The sequence below is a fragment of the Tursiops truncatus genome, chromosome 7, assembly GCF_011762595.2.
Source record: "Tursiops truncatus isolate mTurTru1 chromosome 7, mTurTru1.mat.Y, whole genome shotgun sequence".
Classification (NCBI taxonomy): domain Eukaryota; kingdom Metazoa; phylum Chordata; class Mammalia; order Artiodactyla; family Delphinidae; genus Tursiops; species Tursiops truncatus.
Window position 1 is genome coordinate 14526590 of NC_047040.1, and position 22269 is coordinate 14548858.

At 37.5% G+C, this 22269-nt stretch overlaps 1 protein-coding gene across 1 annotated transcript; it reads left to right on the forward strand.

Moving 5' to 3' along the window:
• The first annotated feature begins 1032 nt into the window (after window positions 1-1032).
• SCG2 (secretogranin II) lies at window positions 1033-6722 on the forward strand. The gene is made up of 2 exons (XM_019923424.3): window positions 1033-1232; window positions 4423-6722. The coding sequence occupies exon 2, from the start codon at window positions 4437-4439 to the stop codon at window positions 6285-6287; it is 1851 nt and encodes a 616-aa protein (XP_019778983.2). The 5' UTR covers window positions 1033-1232; window positions 4423-4436; the 3' UTR covers window positions 6288-6722.
• The last annotated feature ends 15547 nt before the right edge of the window (window positions 6723-22269 follow it).

Below are 22269 nucleotides of genomic sequence, written 5' to 3' on the forward strand. Positions count from 1 at the left end.
AATGGATAAATCAGTGGCTTATTATTCATTTAACAGAGACAAAAGGGATCTCTTATACAGCAAGATTCTTTTGTATACTTAAAGTATATTTCAAAATATACTGTTATTAGGAGAATCATATCTTTAATAAAATGAAGTTACAAATTTAGACTTATATAAATTATTAAAATATATAATCAGGTTACCTGGTAGAGCACAGGAATGATTATGAACTACAAGTCTGAGAGGTTGGAGTTGGAAGTATTATATTATTCCCTAAACTGGTCCCATTTATGGAAGGTATTCAATTCATCTGATTCAACTGGAGAAGGAAAATATTCATAGTATAACTTCAGTTACAAATGAATTACAATTACATATGTGTCACACTTTCCTCAAACAGTGAATATGTTTTTTTTTTTCTTATTGGAAGTATTTTCAACTTCTGAACTTCCTTTTTTGAGATCAAATGTTGTAAAAGATGCCAACAGATTCATATAAAATTATTAATTACTAGACCTGAGACCTTAGAAATACTCACTTCAAAATTATATTGAAGCTCTAAAGCAAAATTCCAACTCGTTAGAGCCTTAAAGGTAACTCACATAAAAAAGAGAAAACTTTTTTATTCAAATAAATATGGTTTTAAAAACAATGCTCCTTGTGGTTATGATATAAAATATGATTTCATATTCATAATGTGTCTTCTGTTCCTCTTGGCGCATATGAGGAATGGTAATGTAATTTCTTTGTGACCACTGAAGGAAAAAAAAAATAGTCCTTGTCTGTAAAACTTTCTTATAACGACGATTACAACAGCAACAGCAAGAGGAAACACTTATCACAAGCTATTAGAACATAGACGAGATTATATTGCAATTAGCCATGTCTACCTGATGGATTTTTCTTTCTAAGGGAAATTGTGCAAAGCATTTTATTTCAAGCCTCAAAGATTTTGATAAAAGAAAAAAAAGGAAACTGCAGTTTTTGCCACAAAAAGACAGGTGGCGTAAGCATGCAACTTTTTTTTTTTTTTTTTTTTAAGATATATAAAGTGCTTATTTTCTCTCTGAAGAAGCTCGCCTATGCTCGGGTTTGTGGCTGAGCCGGTGACGTCAGTGTGGCAGTGCAGTGTCAGGCGCGGCGGCTCTCTATAAGCCGAGGAGCTGTCCGGGTGCTGAAACGGTCCGAGCAGCTCACGCAGCGGGCCAGGAGGAACGTGCTGTGGACGTTCTCTGCCATATAAAAAAGAGGTAAGACTGCTTTTCCCTTTGATTTACTTGAAAGTTCTAAATTGCATGTTCTCTCCTTAATTCTTAGCTAAGAAGAAAAAGACCGTTTGGCAAGCTTGTATGTATAGAATAGCTGAACAGCAACCTGCTGCTCATCAGCCAGTGTAAGGACACTATATATGTGTACATATATATGATCGAATCTGTGATTTATACCACTTGCTGTTAGGTATTTACTAACCGTAGTGCTATTTACATAATCATATATAAGAAGCATGAAAAAGTTTAGGATATTTGTGTCAATACACATTATTAATGTAAAGTTAACCAAGCCTGATATTTTGTTTCTTTCCTTAATTTATTGTTTCTTCCCCTAAGAACCAGATACAAGGCCAAGGATATAATTTATATGCTTAATATTCTTAACAGTAGGTTTCCAATGATTCAAAGGCTGTTAAACACGTTAGTGATAGAAGTAACCAATTTTGGAATTAGGTTTTTTTTTCCCCTTTGACATTTACCTTGCAAGAGCTCAAAGTTAACTAACTATATAAAATTATTTTCCCAATTGGTATACTCTGAAAAGGCTTACATTATTATTTCCTAGTTTTAGTCCTAGGAAGGTAAGATTAGAATGGGCTTCCTTGTTTATTCAGGGTGAAATATTATCTTGGGTTACAGGTTGGATATGACCATGGATTACAGAGAGATCATAATTTGGAATGTATGAGGAAACCATTGATAACTGTAAAAACTATTATTATTATGCTTTGGTTGAAAGAGGTTGTGCAATATTTTGCTAAATATTTTGAATGGGACAAGTGTTTCTTTTTTCTGCATCCTAACTAGTTGAATTGCTCAAATTTGATATATCCAACTGCATTTGTTAATGCTCTAGTCTAATTTCAATAGAAAAGACAGTTTAACTTACAAGGCTTTAGTTCAAACTCTATATAAAATATTAGAGCTGTTGAAACCACCTTCACTACTTAGATGAGCTGCTACCTGGGAAAGAAATCCCTTGAGTCTTACTCAAAGGCAATAACTATGTCATCCAAACTGAATCTGAATAAATGACAAAACAGTAGCTCTCGTTAGGCTGTGGTTTAAATAGCTGCATTGGGTATTTTGCCCCAACTCCACAGCGAAGCCCACCTACAAGACAATGATTTTAAAGACCAGCACATAACCCATCTGTTAAAAATACTTCAGGATAATGGTCTCAAAGAAAATAAGTTCACTAAGATTCTTAAAACTACTAGTCCAAATGCCAATGTTGAAAATTGATTTCCAAATCTAAATTAATCCTGAAATAGTATAAAGAAGAATGCATAATGTACTTTTACTCAAACCTAAGAATTTATGAATACAATTTCCTTTAGTAAACATTGATTCATAGCAAATATTTTAGAAGTTTTCTCTGACATGCCTTTAAAGATTTTCCTTTCAGTAAATTAAGTAGTCAAGTTAATGGGGATCTTTTAAATAAATGTATATATTTACTAACTAATTTTAATAATCATTTTAATAAATAAATATGTGCTAAAGAAATTTCTGTAATTACAACTTTTTTTAGGTTCTAAAAACTGAGAACATTATTTAAATACCAATATAATCTAGTGAACAATGATATTTTCTACAATTGATGTCTAAGCTAGTAGATAATTTTACCTACGTAACTTAGCTTATATATCACAAAACCATAATCCAGTAAAATATCATGAACAAACATAAAATTCTTTTACATTTACTTTATTTGTAACAAAAATTGCAACCTAAACCTATTAAAATAGGTTTAAATGCTATCAATTCCAAATGTAATATATGTAAAAACTAATCCTTTTGCTAATTCATACGTGAGACTATCAGGGCTTGGAGAAAAAAAATGAATGAAAAATTTTAAGTACGAAGAATTCAACACATTGTCTGTATTTATCTAAATTGGGAGTTTCATAGTGGTTATTTTAAGATTTTCTAACAGTATGAGTCATTTAAGATTTCATAGGTCCACACCCAAATAGACACAGACATAAGTCAAGCTGAATCTGAACGCTCACAAGTTCAGAAATAGACTGGTTAAGAAAGCTTATGTTCTCTCTGTAGCATCTGTTATTATTTACTATACACTCTTGAGGGCTGAGGAAAAATATAACCATGATTGCATTTTACAAGACAGTCACAATAAAATTATTAGAAGAAATATGGAGTGCAGATATTTTAAAACAGTTTATATTTTAGTACATTTACACTGAAATAAACTCCACTGGATATCATGGATTTATTATTTTTTGTAACTCTGGCTATTGTGCTTGTGTGTCCTGACAATACCCTGTGTGTTATTACATGTCAATCAAGATGAGTAATTATAAAATACCGACTTCTAAATTAAATATTTTGGAATTCAATGGGTAAATAAATACTGCTTTGGGGATATTTAAAGAAAAACTTCATTAGGTTTACCTACTAGCTGGGACTTGAGAAGACCCATATTCTGGAGGTCATTAAGGTATAGACCTTCCAAAATTAATAGTATGATTTAGTGGCAGAGTGAGAACAAGTTATTTCTGAAAATGTATGTGAATGGGACTCATCCACAAGATAATTCAGTATGATTAACATTAACATGGTGTATCACTTCATCATATATAGTAATGTCACTGCTGCTTTCTGTGTTTCTACAACAAATTAGATGGACAATTCAGGAACTAAATCACATGGTTTTTGATAAGGAGATAACTCTATGTGTGTGTGTGTGTGTGTGTGTGTGTGTGTGTACATGCATGTTTTAAATTAAGCCAGCTAATTTTTTTGCCAGTGATTTCAGAAGGATTGCTGTACACGATAACTAAAACTCATCTTGGAAAGTCTTTATTTAACAGGAACAATGCATACTACAAAACAAACAACATGTTTTATAAATTAAAAAATAAAATTTGAGAAACTTCCTATCAGTGTTTTTGCTATTATTTTAACCAAGAGAATGCCATACAAATTTGATGCAAATGGCTAACAATTTTGCTAAAGATTCCTGTGGTTAGCTTGTGAGGATTGTGTAGGAAATATTTATAGATTTTAAAAAGAGTCATCCTAAATTAATGTGGAATAATCTCTACTATGGTTTCTTTTTCCCCTCAATGGTCAGTAACCTCTTTTGCTATAGCGTCTATTAGTCTGTTTCATTTGTGTTAACTCATGTTTTCTGTGCTTTAAGGAAATCTTTCAAACATGGCAGAAGCTAAGACTCACTGGCTTGGAGCAGCCCTGTCTCTCATCTCTTTAATTTTCCTCCTCTCTGAGGCTGAAGCAGCTTCATTTCAGAGAAACAAGCTGCTTCAGAAGGAACCAGATATCAGATTGGAAAACGTCCAAAGGTTTCCCAGTCCTGAAATGATCAGGGCTTTGGAGTACATAGAAAAGCTCCGACAACAAGCTCACAAAGAAGAAAGCAGCCTAGACTACAATCCCTACCAAGGTGTCTCTGTTCCCCTTCAGCAAAAAGAAAATGGTGACTTGCCAGAAAGTTCAAGGGATTCCCTGAGTGAAGATGAGTGGATGAAGATAATACTTGAAGCTTTGAGACTGGCTGAAATTGAGCCCCAGTCTGCACCAAAAGAAAACAAGCCCTATGCCTTGAATTCAGAAAAGAACTTCCCAGTGGACATGCCTGATGATTATGAGACTCAACAGTGGCCGGAGAGAAAGCTCAAGCACATGAGATTCCCTCCTACATATGAAGAGAATTCCAGGGACAACCCCTTTAAACGCACAAATGAAATAGTAGAGGAACAATACACTCCTCAAAGCCTTGCTACGTTGGAATCTGTCTTCCAAGAGCTGGGGAAACTGACGGGACCAAACAACCAGAAGCGTGAGAGGGTTGACGAGGAGCAAAAACTTTACACAGATGATGAAGATGATATCTACAAGGCTAATAACATTGCCTATGAAGACGTGGTTGGGGGAGAAGATTGGAACCCAGTAGAGGAAAAAATAGAGAGTCAAACCCAGGAAGAGGTAAGAGACAGCAAAGAGAATACAGAAAAAAATGAACAAATCAATGATGAAATGAAGCGTTCAGGGCAGCTGGGCCTCCAGGATGAAGATTTCCAGAAAGAGAGTAAAGACCAACTCTCAGATGATGTCTCCAAAGTAATTGCCTATCTGAAAAGGTTAGTGAATGTTGCGGGAAGTGGGAGGTCACAGAATGGGGAAAACGGGGAAAGAGCAACCAGGCTTTTTGAGAAACCACTTGATTCTCAATCTATTTATCAGCTGATTGAAATCTCAAGGAATTTACAAATACCCCCTGAAGACTTAATTGACATGCTCAAAACTGGAGAGAAGCCAAATGTATCAGTGGAACCAGAGCAGGAGCTTGAAATTCCCCTTGACCCTGAAGACATCTCAGAGGTTGACTTAGACCATCCAGATCTGTTCCAAAATAAGATGTTCTCCAAGAATGGCTACCCCAAAACACCTGGTCGTGCTGTGGCAGAGGCTCAACCAGGTGGGCTCAGTGTTGAGGACATTTTAAATCTTTTAGGGATGGAAAATGCAGCAAATCAAAAGCCTCCATATTTTCCCAATCAGTATAACCAAGAGAAGGTTCTGTCAAGACTCCCCTATGGTCCTGGAAGGTCTAAAGCAAACCAACTTCCCAAAGCTGTCTGGATGCCAGATGTTGAAAACAGACAAATGGCGTATGAAAAGCTGAATGACAAGGATCAAGAATTAGGAGAATACTTGGCCAAGATGCTAGTTAAATACCCTGAGATCATGAATTCAAACCAAGTGAAGCGAGTTCCTAGTCAAGGCTCATCTGAAGATGATCTACAGGAAGAGAACCAAATCGAGCAGGCCCTCAAAGAGCGTTTGAATCAACACAGCTCTCAGGAGACTGACAAACTGGCCTTGGTAAGCAAAAGGCTCCCTGTGGGGTCCCCGAAGAGTGACGATACCCCCAACAGACAGTACTTGGATGAAGATCTGTTAATGAAAGTGCTGGAATACCTCAACCAAGAAAAGGCAGAAAAGGGAAGGGAGCATATTGCTAAGAGAGCAATGGAAAATATGTAAGCAGCTTTCATTAATTGCCCTACTTTCACCCCTCCCACCCCAAGCAAACACCAACATTTCTCTTTAGTGTGTTGACTTCTATCTTGTTAACACTGTTATACCTTTAAATGATGTACAGGCAGGTGATTCCATTTCACTGGGGTGTCTACTTCACTAGCTCTGAGCTGTTCTCGTGTATGGATATGTGTAAATGTTATGACTTCTGAATAAAAATACTAATCATATCCCTTATTCAAGAAAGATATCTATGATAGTGTTTAATAGTGTATCTAATGGCTGTGGCATTGTTGATGCTCACATATGACAAAGAGTGTCCTATAATTCTCTTGAAAGTTTTTAATACTTATTGAATTATTTTGTTACTGTCTGTAGTGTTTTGTGGAGTATTGGAGCAAAAAAAAATAAAGCATTATAAATATATAGTTTTATTTATAAGGCCTTTTCTATTGTGTGTTTTGTTGTTGATTAATAAATGTTATTTCTGGACAACTGTGGGTTATTCATTCTGGAAAACCAGAGACGGTGACTATGGAGCAAGCAGTATGGAGCTAAAAGAGAAAAGCATCACCTTCCACAGTCTATCCAGGTAAGAAATAAGGAATTTAAACATATGACCATACTGCACATTTGTAGAATGCAACATCCTCTAGCAGCCCACTACCTAACGCTTGCCTGTAGTTTTTCTCATATTTATGATTATGGAATAAGACTTTTGGTATCATATTTATACCTTTTACCCTTGTTTTATATAAATGCAAACATTTAAGTCTTCCATAACCAGCACTGAAAAAGAAGAGATGTGTACGGTGCAGTCAGAAACAGTTATAGCAATCTACTATATTGGAAGCAATCTACCTATTCTCAGGTCACCCTGGTCCCCAGAAGACAAGGCTGCTACTATTTTGTATGGTTTGAGAGGGGCCAAAGGATCCGCAAACTGACTGTCAGGTAAGTGAATGGCTTAGGCACAGTGGGAATACCTCAGCTGCCCTCTCTCTTGTCCACGTGTTAGAGAGAATCCTGAGTGGGCTAAGCAGTACATAATTGTTATGATGTGCATCACTTCAGGGGTAGATGCTATCAGCATCCTGACATATCAACAGGGAATCAACAACAACAGCAGCAAGAAAATATATAGAGCAACAAAGCAACAGTGGTCGTAAAAAACTGAGGAAATAAATCAGAGTTACTATTTACTGAATATTTATTTTGCACCAGGCACGATACTAAACACTTTATCTCGTTCAGTTTGTACTGTATCACTGTCAAGGGTCACTTATTATCACCCTTTTACATCAGAAAAAGCAAAACTCAGAAAGTTTAAATAACTTCCCCCAAGTCACCCAATATTATAAATTGCCAAAGCCTGTGTTCTTAACCACTTCACTACACTGCCTCTCTGGGGAGGGCCGTTTCAGCTGAGGGATGGGGCATTGGATGTGGGGTGGTGGGAGGCTTATGTAGTCTCAGTATGGGTCACTTCCAAGGGAGGCCAGTTGTGTGTGTGTGTGTGTGTGTGTGTGTGATAGGTGGGGGGGAGGGACAATCCTGGAATGATTAAAAGGCAATGAGAAGGCCCTGCTCACCTTGGGGAAAACACTAAATGCAGGGTTTCCTATTTTGTAATTTTGCCCAGACTCTTTTCTGTCCAATTATCATACACTTTCATGGAATTCTAGAATCTATAATCTAAGACCTTAGAGGGGAATTGTCTCTACAGTGTTTCTAATAAGTGGTTTTTACTCAAATACCTCATGGGGCAGTACTATGAATTTAAGATTATGGAGAGATCCAGGATATTTGTGCAGCTTAAAGTCTAAGTACATATTTATATGCCATGCTTTGCAGATGTTCACATACACCACTTGCCCATTACATTTTCTCTTTGATTTTCTGTTTCATGCAGCCAGCCACTCCTAGTACCCTAAATCAGTCACGTGACTCTCTCCATGCTTGCCCTAAGCAAAATGAGACCTTGGCACATGTCCACCCAGCAGTGACATGTGATGTGTGAATGTTCTTCACTGTGATGTGTGAATGTTCTACGGGGAGGTTAGAAAACGAGAGCAAGTTAATTGACACAACACAGCTGATGAGGCCCCAGGCTAGGATTTACACACACATTAGTGGGCTGGCAAACCCTGCACTCATTCTGCTACACTGTGCTGCTTTTTCTCAAAGTCTCAGTTACAGTTGAAATTCCCTGATTCTCTAACAGTGACATTTCTGGCATCAGGATTGGCAGTTGGGGAAATATATTAATTTGGGATATATATTCTTTACCTGACTTCTCTCAGACACTAGTCAGCAAGCATCTTTGCCTTTTTGCAGCATCACCATATACCCAGCTATCGAGTCATCAGATTTATTTATTTCTGATCTAAAGGTATTTTTTCATAAGTGTTTTAGTACATTGCTTACTAGCATAAGAAACTAAGCTCTAAGTATCATTCAAGGATGTGGATGACAAAGTAGTCGGGATTAGGGCAACACTGCCCTTTTCCCTGGCAAGAAGCCTCCTTCAGCAGAAGTCAGGAAGTAGCTTGAGCCCTCCTCACAAATGCCTCCTACAGGCCACCGTTGGAAGGGTGCACTACGACTGTACCCCTTTGTAGGAGTCCATGCCTTGACAGGAGTCAGATGGCCTAGCACTCTGTATGCTTTCAGCAAGACCACAACCTACCAACCCTTCCCTTCCTTCAACACTCCCAGCCTCTTGACCCTACCTATTTTGGGGACAGTTAGGACTAAGCTGATGGTGCCCTTTATAAAAAGACTTCCAAGTCATCCCTCATTTCCCATACTGACACCTCCAAACTTTGTATATCACTTCTTTGGACCCCAATTCCCACTCTGTCCCATATCCTATATCTTTTTTCATTTGTCTTTGATACTCAAGGTCAGTCATCAGCAAAATCCCCTGCATCCTCAAACTCTTCTGTGAATGTATTTTTTAACCTTCCTTCTCTGGGGAAAACCTGCCTCTCCTCTGAGGTTCCTGTTTCCCCTGAAACTCTCTTTCTCCTCTTTGCTGCTTACAGTACATCTTCTCTCTTCCATAAAAACATCCGACTTTGAATCTCATGCCATCACTTACTTCCCACCCTTTACCCCCACTGTTGCAGACATCTACTGCCCCAGGTCACTTACCCTTACGCATTAAATATAGGTCCTGATCACTGTCACTTTTTCTAGCACTGCTACTGTGTTCATACTTGTTGTTTTCAATATTCATAAAGATGATCTTTCCAATATTTTCCAGGCTCCATCCTCCATCAGCTATTCACTTGCATGGTTATGCCCTTGCTCTTTTCCTTACTAATAACTGCAACGTATCCTAAAACTGAATTCCAAACATTTTACTCTAACAACCACCTTTTATATTTCCATGGTACTGCCTCTAGTACCTTAATACCAGTAATCCCCCACACCCACAAAAATGTAACCTATGGATCCTACCATCTTTCCACTCTCTCTTATCCCCTTTATTCCTCACCACCCACGTTGCCAAGTTTAAATTTCATGGTTCATCATTATAGTCATTCTTTTGTAAACATTAACTCCCTTCTGTCTCTTGTGTTTCATTGTAACTTCTTTGCTAAACAAGAATTCTAGTAAAGTCCAATTCTCCACCCACTCTTACCTTCTCTCCTACAACTGCATGATCTGGCTCTGAGTTTCCTAATACTCTCTTATTTACTCTCTTTTCTGCCTGCATTGGCTTTCTCACTGTTCCTTGAATATGCCTCAAGAGTTTTGCAATTGCTGTTTCCTCCTTCAGAAGTGCTATTTCCCCAAATATCTACATGGTTTTCCCTCTTACTTCCTTCAAGTTTTCTGTACAAATATTGACTTCTTGATGCCACTCTTTCTAAAATTTCAACTCCTACACACTTTTCCTGTCTCCATTCATTGCCTGATTTTTTATCCTTAGCACTTTTATCTAACATTCTTAATTTTCACTTTTATTTTTTTTATTGTCTACTCCTCCACCACTAGCATGTAATCTCCCTGAGGGTAGGTATTGTTTGTTTTATTCATTGTGCTATCTCTAGCTTCCTAGAACAGTTACTGGAATATAAAAAATGTACAGAAAATAGATATTGACCAAATGAATAAATTGAGAATGAAGAAATAAGGGAGAAAAGATAGGAGAGAAGGAAGAATGGAACTTGACTCTAAATTTAGAATAGTGGGACTAGGAACCAAGATGGCAGAGTAGAAGGACTTGCTCTCACTCCCTCTTGTGAGAACACCAGGATCACAACTAGCTGTTGGACAATCATTGACAGGAAGACACTGGAACTCACCAAAAAAGATACCCCACATCCAAAAACAAAGGAGAAGCCACAATGAGATGGTAGGATTGGCGCAATCACAGTAAAATCAAACCTCATAACTGCTGTGTGGGTGACTCACAGATGGGAGAAGACTTATACCACAGAAGTCCACCCACTGGAATGAAGGTGCTGAGCCCCACAACAGGCTTCCCAACCTGGAGATCTGGCAACAGGAGGAAGAATTTCTAGAGAATCAGACTTTGAAGCCTGGTGGGATTTGATTGCAGGACTTCAACAGGACTGGGGAAAACAGAGACTCCACTTTTGGAGGGCACACACATAGTAGTATGCACATTGGGACCCAGCGGAAGGAGCAGTGACCCCAGGGGAGAATGAACCAGACCTACCTGCTAGTGTTGGAGGGTCTCCTGCAGAGGTGGGGGGTGGCTGTGACTCACTGTGGGGACAAGGACACTGGCAGCAGATGTTCTGGGAAATACTCCTTGGCATGAGCCCTCACAGAGTCTGTCATTAGACCCAACAAAGAGCCCAAGTAGACTCCAGTGTTGGGTTGCCTCAAGCCAAACAACCGACAGGGAAAGAACCCAGCCCCACCCATCAGCAGTCAAGTGGATTAAAGTTTTACTGAGCACAACCCAACAGAGCAACAGTCAGCTCTACCCACCATCAGTCCCTCCCATTAGGAAACTTACACAAACCTCTTAGAGAGCCTCATCCACCAGAGGGCAGACAGCAGAAGCAAGAAGAACTACGATCCTGCAAACTGTGGAACAAAAAGCACATTCACAGAAAGGTAGACAAGATGAAAAGGCAGAGGACTATGAACCAGATGAAGGAAGAAGATAAAACCCCAGAAAAACAACTAAATGAAGAGGAGATAGGCAACCTTCCAGAAAAAGAATTCAGAATAATGATAGTGAAGATGATCCAGGATCTCAGAAAAAGAATGGAGGCAAAGATCGAGAAGATGCAAGAAATGTTTAACAAAGACCTAGAAGAATTAAAGAACAAACACCTAGGATAATAAAAGAACAAAGAAACAGAGATGAATCATACAATAACTGAAATGAAAACTACACTAGAAGGAATCAATAGCAGAATAACTGAGGCAGAAGAACGGATAAGTGACCTGGAAAACAGAATGGTGGAATGCACTGCTGCAGAACAGAATAAAGAAAAAAGAATGAAAAGAAATGAAGACAGCCTAAGAGACCTCTGGGACAACATTAAACAGAACAACATTCACATTGTAGGGGTCCCAGAAGGAGAAGAGGGAGAGAAAGGGCCTGAGAAAATATTTGAAGAGGTTATACTCGAAAATTTCCCTAGCATGGGAAAAGAAATCGCCACCCAAGTCCAGGAAGTGCAGTGAGTCACATACAGGATAAACCCAAGGAGAAACACAATGAGACACATAGTAATCAAATTGGCAAAAATTAAAGACAAAGAAAAATTATTGAAAGCAGCAAGGAAAAAAATGACAAATAACATGCAAGAGAACTCCCATAAGTTAACAGCTGATTTCTCAGCAAAAAAGCTACAAGCCAGAAGGGAGTGGCCTGATATACTTAAAGTGATGAAAGGGAAGAACTACAACCAAGATTACTCTACCCAGCAAGGATCTCATTCAGATTTGATGGAGAAATCAAAAGCTTTACAGACAAGTAAAAGCTAAGAGAATTCAGCACCAACAAATTAGCTCTATAACAAATGTTAAAGGAACTTCTCTAAGTGGGAACCACAAGAGAAGAAAAGGACCAACAAAAACAAACCCAAAACAATTCAGAAAATGGTCATAGGAACATACATATTGATAATTACCTTAAAAGTGAATGGATTAAATGCTCCAAGTAAAAGACATAGGCTTGCTGAATGGATACAAAAACAAGACCCATGGCTTCCCTGGTGGCACAGTGGTTGAGAGTCTGTCTGCCGATGCAGGGGACATGGGTTTGTGCCCAGGTCCGGGAAGATCCCACATGCCACGGAGTGGCTGGGCCCGTGAGCCATGACCACTGAGCCTCCGCATCCAGAGCCTGTGCTCTGCAACGGGAGAGGCCACAACAGTGAGATGCCCGAATACCACAAAAAAAAAAAAAAAAAAAAAGAAAAAAAGAAATAAAGTACAGGGAAGAAAACGTAAAAAACACAAACACATGGAAGCTAAACAATATGTTAGTAAATAACTAAGAGATCACTGAAGAAATCAAAGAAGAAATCAAAATATACCTAGATACAAATGACAATGAAAATACGATGATCCAAAACCTATGGGATGCAGCAAAGGCAGTTCTAAGAGGGAAGATTATAGTTATACAAGCCTACCTCAAGAAACAAGAAAAATCTCAAATAAAAATTCTAACCTTACACTTAAAGGAACTAGAGAAAGAAGAACAAACAAAACACAAAGTTAGCAGAAAGAAAGAAATCATAAAAATCAGAGCAGAAATAAATGAAATACAAACAAAGAAAACAATAGCAAAGATCAATAAAACTAAAAGGTGGTTCTTTGAGAAGATAAACAAAATTGATTAGCCAGACTCATCAAGAAAACGAGGGAGAGGACTCAAATCAATAAATTAGGAATGAAAAAGGAGAAGTTACAACAGACACTGCAGAAATACAAAACATCCTAAGAGACTACTACAAGCAACTTTATGCGAATAAAATGGACAACCTGGAAGAAATGGACAAATTCTTAGAAAGGTATAACCTTCCAAGACCGAACCAGGAAGAAATAGAAAATATGAACAGAACAATCACAAGTAATGAAATTGAAACTGTGATTAAAAAATCTTCCAACAAACAGAAGTCCAGGACCAGATGGCTTCACAGGTGAATTCTATCAAACATTTAGAAAAGAGCTAACACCCATCCTTCTCAAACTCTTCTAAAAAATTGTGGAGGAAGGGACATTCCCAAACTCATTCTATCAGGCCACCATCACCCTGATACCAAAACCAGACAAAGATACTACAAAAAACAACCATACAGACCAACATCACTGATGAATATAGATGCAAAAATCTTCAACAAAATACTAGCAAACAGAATCCAACAACACATTAAAGGAATCATACACCATGATCAAGTGGGATTTATCCCAGGAATGCAAGGATTCTTCAATATACGCAAATCAGTTAATGTGATACACCATATTAACAAATTGAAGAAGAAAAACCATATGATCATCTCAATAGATGCAGAAAAAGCTTTTGACAAAATTCAACACCCATTTATCATAAATTCTCTCCAGAGAGTAGGCATAGAGGGAACATACCTCAACATAATAAAGGCCATATATGACAAATGCACAGCAAATATCATTCTCAATGGTGAAAAACTGAAAGCATTTCCTCTAAGATCAGGAATGAGACAAGGATGTCCACTCTCACCACTATTTTTCAACATAGTTTTGGAAGTCCTAGCCATGGCAATCAGAGAAGAAAAAGCAATAAAAGAAATACAAATTGGAAAAGAAGAAGTAAAACTGTCACTGTCTGCAGATGACGTGATACTATACATAGATAATCCTTAAGATGCCACCAGAAAACTTCTAGAGCTAATCAATGAATTTGGTAAAGTGGCAGGATACAAAATTAACGTACAGAAATCTCTTGCATTCCTATACACTAATGATGAAAAATCTGAAAGAGAAATTAAGGAAACACTCCCATTTACCATTGTAACAATAAGAATCAAACACCTAGGAATAAACCTACCTAGAGAGACAAAAGACCTGTATGCAGAAAACTATAAGACACTGATGAAAGAAATTAAAGATGATACCAACAGATTGAGAGATATACCATGTTCCTGGATTGCAAGAATCAATATTGTGAAAATGACTATACTACCCAAATCAACCTACAGATTCAATGCAATCCCTATCAAATTACTAATGGAATTTTTTACAGAACTAGAACAAAATATCTTAAAATTTGTATGGAGACACAAAAGACCCCAAATAACCAAAGCAGTACTGAGGGAGAAAAGTGGAGCTGGAGGAATCAGACTCCCTGACTTCAGACTATACTACAAAGCTACAGTCATCAATACAATATGGTAGTGGCACAAAAACAGAATTATAGATCAATGGAACAAAATAGAAAACCCAGAGATAAACCCATGCACCTATGGTCAACTAATCTACAACAAAGGAGGCAAGGATATACAATGGAGAAAGGAGAGTCTCTTCAATAAGTGGTGCTGAGAAAACTGGACAGCTACGTGTAAAAGAATGAAATTAGAACACTTCCTAACACCATACACAAAAATAAACTCAAAATGGATTCAAGACCTAAATGTAAGCCTGGACACTATAAAACACTTAGAGGAAAACAGGAAGAACACTCTTTGACATAAGTCACAGCAAGATCTTTTTTGATCCACTTTCTAGAATAATGGAAATAAAAACAAAAATAACAAATGGGACCTAATGAAACTTAAAACCTTTTGCTCAGCAAAGGAAACCATAAACAAGACGAAAAGACAACCCTTAGAATGGGAGAAAATATTTGCAAATGAATCAATGGACAAAGGAGATTAATCTCCAAAATATATAAACAGCTCATGCAGCTCAATATTAAAGAAACAAACAACCCCATCCAAAAATGGGCAGAAGACCTAAATAGACATTTCTCCAAAGAAGACATACAGTTGGCCAAGAAACACATGAAAAGGTGCTTAACATAACTAATTATTAGAGAAATGCAAATCAAAACTACAATGAGGTATCACCTCACAGCAGCTAGAATGGGCATATCAGAATATCTACAAACAACAAATGCTGGAGAGGCTGTGGAGAAAAGGGAACCCTCTTGCACTGTTGGTGGAATGTAATTTGATACAGCCACTATGGAGAACAGTATGGAGGTTCCTTAGAAAACTAAAAATAGAATTACCATATGATCCAGCAATCCCACTACTGGGCATATATCCATAGAAAACCATAATCAAAAAGACACATGCACCCCAATTTTCATTGCAGCCCTATTTACAATAGCCAGGTCATGGAAGCAACCTAAATCCCCATCAGCAGACGAATGGTTAAAGAAGATGTGGTACGTATATACAATGGAATATTACTCAGCCGTAAAAGGAAGGAAATTGGGTCATTTGTTGAGACATGGATGGATCTAGAGACTGTCATACAGAGTGACATAAGTCAGAAAGTGAAAAACAAATAACGTATATTGACGCATGTATGTGGAACCTAGAAAAATAGTACAGATGAACCGGTTTGCAGGGCAGAATTTGAGACACAGATGTAGAGAAGAAACGTATAGACACCAAGGGGGGAAAGCGGCGGGGTGGGGATGGTTGTGTGATGAATTGGGAGATTGGGATTGACATGTATACACTGATGTGTATAAAATTGATGACTAATAAGAACCTACTGTATAAAAAAGTAAATAAAATAAAACAAAAATTAAAAAGAACAAAAAACTAATACTAAACTTTCTTTGGGTTATTTGTATGGAAATATGTTAATATAATCATTTCAGACATTACATGAAATTCCTAAAAATCTTATATGTTCTGGTATAATGTTAAAGTCATAATTCTAGTTCTTATTTTAAAATGTATATCTCAGAAATAACTAAATTTCCCTGTCAATTGCATTATTATGAACTTTCATCAAATCTTTAACTGTGGTCATTTTTAAGTCTTTTGTCATTTACAGACAATTTTGGGTGTACTCTGATGCTTTTGCAAAAATGTTCCTATAAAAGGGTTTCATCTTCAAGGAATTCATGGAAAAGACTGACAAGTACAGGTTTCTGGTAACTGACTATACTGCTGAACTGAATGAATAAGCATTTTCAGAACTCTAATGGAAAACTGATGAATTCATTAAAGTGCTAACAAAAGATCAATATAAAAAAAATTAATTACATGGGACTGAGTGAACTGATGAGGATGATTATAATTTTTGTGACTTTCTCTTTGAATAAAAAAAATTTAGAACAGTGAAACAAGGTAAATCTTTGTTGAAAAAATAAATATCAATTTTATTATATCAATACAAATTTGATTAGACTCATTTTAAATTTTTCAGAGTGAAATTAATGAAAATTAATAACATCAGTAATTAAATTTTTACAGAATAAAATTAATGAAATAAAACTTTTTGATCCAGATTTCAATATCTTTCTTTGCCAAGTCTTTTACCTTTGCCTAAAGGAAACGTAGCAGCAGCTTTGGAACTCAATTACCTCTGTACCTTAGCATTCACAGAAAGGGGATAGGTAAGAGCTGTCAGCTTGTGACAACTGGACCTAGATATTTTTTTCAGTTTAACTTATGCATTATCAGAAGGGCTGATGTCATGATTAGGCAATCCTCTAAAATGCCATAGTTCTCTACCATTACAAAATTATAGTTATTTTGGTATTTTTATCAATATAGGTGAGAATTATAGTTATTTTACCCCATACAAGAAAAAAAATCACTGCTATTATAAATGCTATGGAAATTGGTCACATGCTGATATAAGTTATGCTAGCCCAAATACGTAGCTATTACGGCTAATGATATTTATGCTGCAACTATTCTTCCTGATGGTTGGAAGGATAGGAAGTCCCATGGGCTTTGATGAGGGAACTTCTGAAGGGTGAAAAGAACCAGGGACTGAAAAGCCAGTGGAGTTTTCCTGGCAGATTTAAAACTTTTGATTTGGAACAAAGATGACAATTTGTCTGCAAGTGTTCAGACAGTGTCTACCTTCTAAGGGGTTTATTACAGCAATCATTAGCAAGTTTCTTTTTCTGGAGGGCCAAAGCCACATGTGTATTTATAGTTAATTTCCATATCATTTACATATGGCTACATCCACTCCACTTTCCATTCTCAAGACTTTTTCAAGTAAGAATGTATTGTTTTGGTAGTGTATATATGTCCATGCCACTCTCTCACTTTGTCCCAGCTTACCCTTCCCCCTCCCTGTGTCCTCAAGTCCATTCTCTATGTCTGTGTCTTTATTCCTGTTCTGCCCCTAGGTTCTTCAAAACCATTTTTTTTTTTTTGTTTTAGATTCCATATATATGTGTTAGCATATGGTATTTGTTTTTCTCTTTCTGACTTACTTCACTCTGTATGACAGTCTCTAGGCCCATCCACTCACTACAAATAACTCAATTTGTTTCTTTTTATGGCTGAGTAATATTCCATTGTATATATGTGCCACGTCTTCTTTACCCATTCCTCTGTCGATGGACAGTTAGGTTGCTTCCATGTCCTGGCTATTGTAAACAGAGATGCAACGAACCTTGTGGTACGTGACTCTTTGAATTATGGTTTTCTCAGGGTATATGCCCAATAGTGGGATTGCTGGGTCGTATGGTAGTAATAGTTTTAGTTTTTTAAGGAAACTCTATACTGTTCTCCATAGTGGCTGTATCAATTTACATTCCCACCAACAGTGCAAGAGGGTTCCCTTTTCTCCACACCCTATCCAGAATTTATTGTTTGTAGAGTTTTTGATGATGGCCATTCTGACCGGTGTGAGGTGATACCTCATTGTAGTTTTGATTTGCATTTCTCTAATGATTAGTGATGTTGAGCATCCTTTCATATGTTTGCTGCCAATCTGTATATCTTCTTTGGAGAAATGTATAGCTAGTGGGAAGCAGCCACATAGCACAGGGAGATCAGCTCAGTGCTTTGTGACCACCTAGAGGGATGAGATAGGGAGGGTGGGAGGGAGACACAAGAGGAAAGAGAAATGGGGATATATGTATATGTATAGCTGATTCACTTTGTTATAAAGCAGAAACTGACCCACTATTGTAAAGCAATTATACTCCAATAAAGATGTTAAAAAATGTATTGTTTATGCCTTGAGGTTTGTTATTTTATAGGATTCCTTCTTTTTTCTTGATGACCTTTTATTAAATCATTATCATTGTTGTGACTTCTAAATGTCATCGGGGAGCAGTGGGTTGTAGGGTAGAAGGTCTTGGTGAAGATGGGCTATAAGGTTCATGCTAAGACAAAATGATGTAAGAGCCACATTGGTACTTCCTGTTGCTCCAGCACATATTTATATCTTGATGCTCTTGCTTCCTCAGCCTGCTGGAGTTTTCCAACATTTTAGTCACTTTTCAAGACTTAGTGTACATGCTGCCACCTCCATTAAGAGTGCACTGACTGCTCCTTTCTCTTAGCTCTCACGGTGATTTTCTTTTACCTTTGTTGCAATATTTCTTTTTCTCTTGGTTTTGCTTCATAGCGATGGCTAGTCATGTTGACCTCTCTGTTTCACCTGTTAAATTATAAGCTCTCTGAAGTCAGAGGCTTGCTCTGAATCCCCTCTGCCTATTCTCTACGATGCCCAACCCATGGCTCTTTCATGTGAGCTGCTCAGTATACATGTGTTGAATAAATGAGAAGATGTTATCTAGCATACCTTCCTCTTTGCTGTCTTGTGTTTTTTGGAATCTGTGCATGGACCTCTGTAACCTCAGCTCAATTTAATAGAAAAGAAAAAAGTGCCTACTGTGCCTCCCACATGGTCATCTGAAGGGCTCTTTAGCCTTGGTGTTTTCAGAACATCTGAAATCCCAGAATAGTACCATGGTTTATGCTTCAAACAGTATCAAATTTAATATTTACCTTAGTTTGAGTTTGAACCCGACTGTAGCTCCCCACACTGGTATCCCTTTTTAACTGGCAGTTTTCTAATCCTGAGGTCTAGAAACACGAGTTTGCTATTTTAAACAATTAAGTTTTCACACATGTTTTACAGGGTGAGTTTGGACCACCACGTAATAGTAGCCTTTCTAATGTTGGCTGGCATATCAATTCCTGTATCACACCTCAAAGAGCATTCAGACTTCAGTTCCAGAAAGTCCCTCTGACCTGATAGATTGGAATATTTACTTGGAGAAGAGGCTTTGGAGCTAATAAATGAAACAAAACAAAACAAAGCTGAGTAAAATTCTGGCCTTGTGATTTATTTGATCAGGCACTTAATCTAGCTGGATCTGAGGAAGGGATAATACTTACCTTACAAGGTTATTGTGAGGTTATTGTGCCCAGAACAAAGTAATTGCTAAATATACAAGGTAGAATTTCCCAGTCAATTAATCAACAACTATTATTAACCATTTGCAATGTGTAAATCCTAGTATTAGACATTATGTAGAGAGAGGGATATAAAGGATACATATAATTTATTTCCACAAAAACAGACCACACTCTGAAGGCACTTTGACTCCATTTACAAACAGGATTATTTCTCATGCTGTGGCTATTTTGAGAAAGTGATTTGTGATTAAGCAACAAGTTCTGATTCCATCTGTCATGAGTTCCAATTTAACTGGGGCCATTTCACGGGAATTGGAATATTCAGAAGTCTGTGGGTGGTATGAACCAACACTTCAGGTTTATTTTAAGCTTAAAATTGCAAATCATGCTAAAGTTCCCCAATATGGGCAGGGAAAACTGACAGATCAAGTTCCAATTTCATATATTGTCCTTTCTGCACACTGTCCAAATCTTTTTTTTAAATGAATTTTCAATGAGATAACGAAGACTTTAATCTGATTTTATTTGTTCTCTACATTCCAATGATGATACAATGATAAACTAACCCCTATAGGTTTAACATGAATAGTTAATAACCACGGTGTGTTTAAAAAGCCACATACATTTTAAAAGAAACAACAGAATTATTTCTTCTTGGTCTTCCCATTCATAGGCATTACACAGTAAGCTGACTTAAAAAATAAATAAAGCAGAAGCCCCTTCCCCGTTCCCCTTATTGGTAACCCCACAATTCAATTCATTCTGAACCAACAGGTTGCTATGGTAGCAGGAGAGTCAGGGTTACAGCACCGCTCTGCAGTGTGAAATCAGCACAGCGCTGGAGCCGCTTCAAAATTCATGAGACGGGTGGGAACAATTTTGTGCTTTAACCTTCCGGCTTCTTGCATCTCTAGGAAAATAAAAATAAGAAGGCTGCAGTGCCAACCTGAGCCTCTTTGGTGGTTTAGCGGCCTTTCCAGAGTGTTGGAGGGAGTAAGCCACGGTGTGTGCTTTCTAGTTATTGAGTTTAAGATCTGATCCTGATGAGACTCGTATTATTATAGGAAAGTTACATGTGACAAAACATAATGAGAAGAGTTTCTAATTTTGTGTTCTATACTTCTATTCATTACCAGCCAGAGCTAAACTAAAGGTTTAATTTTAAAAATGCGTATGTTCAACAGATACACTGCGACTGTATTATAATTGGAATGGTTGGAGCACAGAATTCAATATAATATAAAATGCTCACTTTTGAGTCTGCCCATTATGTGAAAACTGCCTTCTTAATACATGTAAATCTCTGTGATATATATAAGATATGTGAATATATATTATGCACAGGCACGTAATATATGCACATTTAAAAGGCATTTTTCACATAATGAACAGACTCATGCGATAAACTCCACATATGTTAATCTTACATGTACACATATGCAAATATACATAAGTATACTGTTTATTTATTTTACTTCTTTAAAGTCTTAACAAGTTTAATAATTGCTAATATCACTTAATATACTCTCCCCATTCTCTCCTCATAAGGAATTGTTGTCTCTCCTTTACCCAGCTGAAATCCTAACCTCTCCTGTGAATGCAGCTGTGACTATAAAATTAAAGAAAAATAGCCATAAAAAGATAGGTAAGCCAACAGACCAGCCTGATTTCTTAAATGCACAGTTTATTCTTACTTGCCATGAATTGAAAGTATCTTAGGACTAAGGGTGCCTTGGAGCTAGAGATGTGTTGTGTCTAGTCCATTAGTCTACCTCTGTGGAAGTGCTCAGATAGGGACTTCAGGGGAGGAATGATGTACCACCATGATGTTCTATGCCTCAGTGACCTGGCATATTCCATTCCCTCCATCTGGATGGTCCTCCATTTTGTCTTTCTACCAACCTTCTGTTCATTCTTTAAGATGTGACCTTGTGAAGGCTTTTCAGACACGACTTTGTCCTACTTCCTGCCCTGTGTACCCTGCCTTCACTGTCTTCCCAGATTTAGTCTTTTCCTTCTTTGTAGTAACTACTCCTTCACCAGCACCTACTGTATTCTACTGTAATTATCTATTTCTATGTAACTTGATGATAAAATATTGAGCTTCTTAAAAACAGGGAACATGTAGTAAGGAACTGTGTATTTTTTGTTTGTTTTTGTATGCTCAGCACTCCACTCCTTCTTTCTTCTGCTCACACCACCACACCTTGCCTTTCCCCATTTCATATGTATGTGTTGGGTCTGGTAACTGTGGTACCTCCCCACCTGCAACCACAGAACCACACGGCATCCTGAGTTTGTTCAATCATGGTACTCCATCCTCTTAGTTATGGCTTAGGGATGGGCATGTGATCCAAGCTGGGCTCATCAGCGTTCTTCCCTAAGAATTTATATATGATGCTATGAGAGAGAATTTATTAGGACTTTGAATATTTTATGCCTGCATATGTCTATTGCCTTGTTGGACTCCCAGGCCTGAGGCTGATGAAAGACATGGCAGAAAGAGGAATGTGTCCAGGGAAAACTGAAGTGAGACTTAATTGACCAGGGGCTACTACCAATCACTGACAAAACTTAGAGAGATCAGACTATGAGTGAGATCAGCCTGGAAAGCCAGCAAGGCAAGCAGCCTTTGGTTGGACAAGGGCCAT

Excerpts from the sequence above, each read along its gene's own strand:
- SCG2 (XM_019923424.3), top strand. The coding sequence starts at position 4,437 with ATGGCAGAAGCTAAGACTCACTGGCTTGGAGCAGCCCTGTCTCTCATC.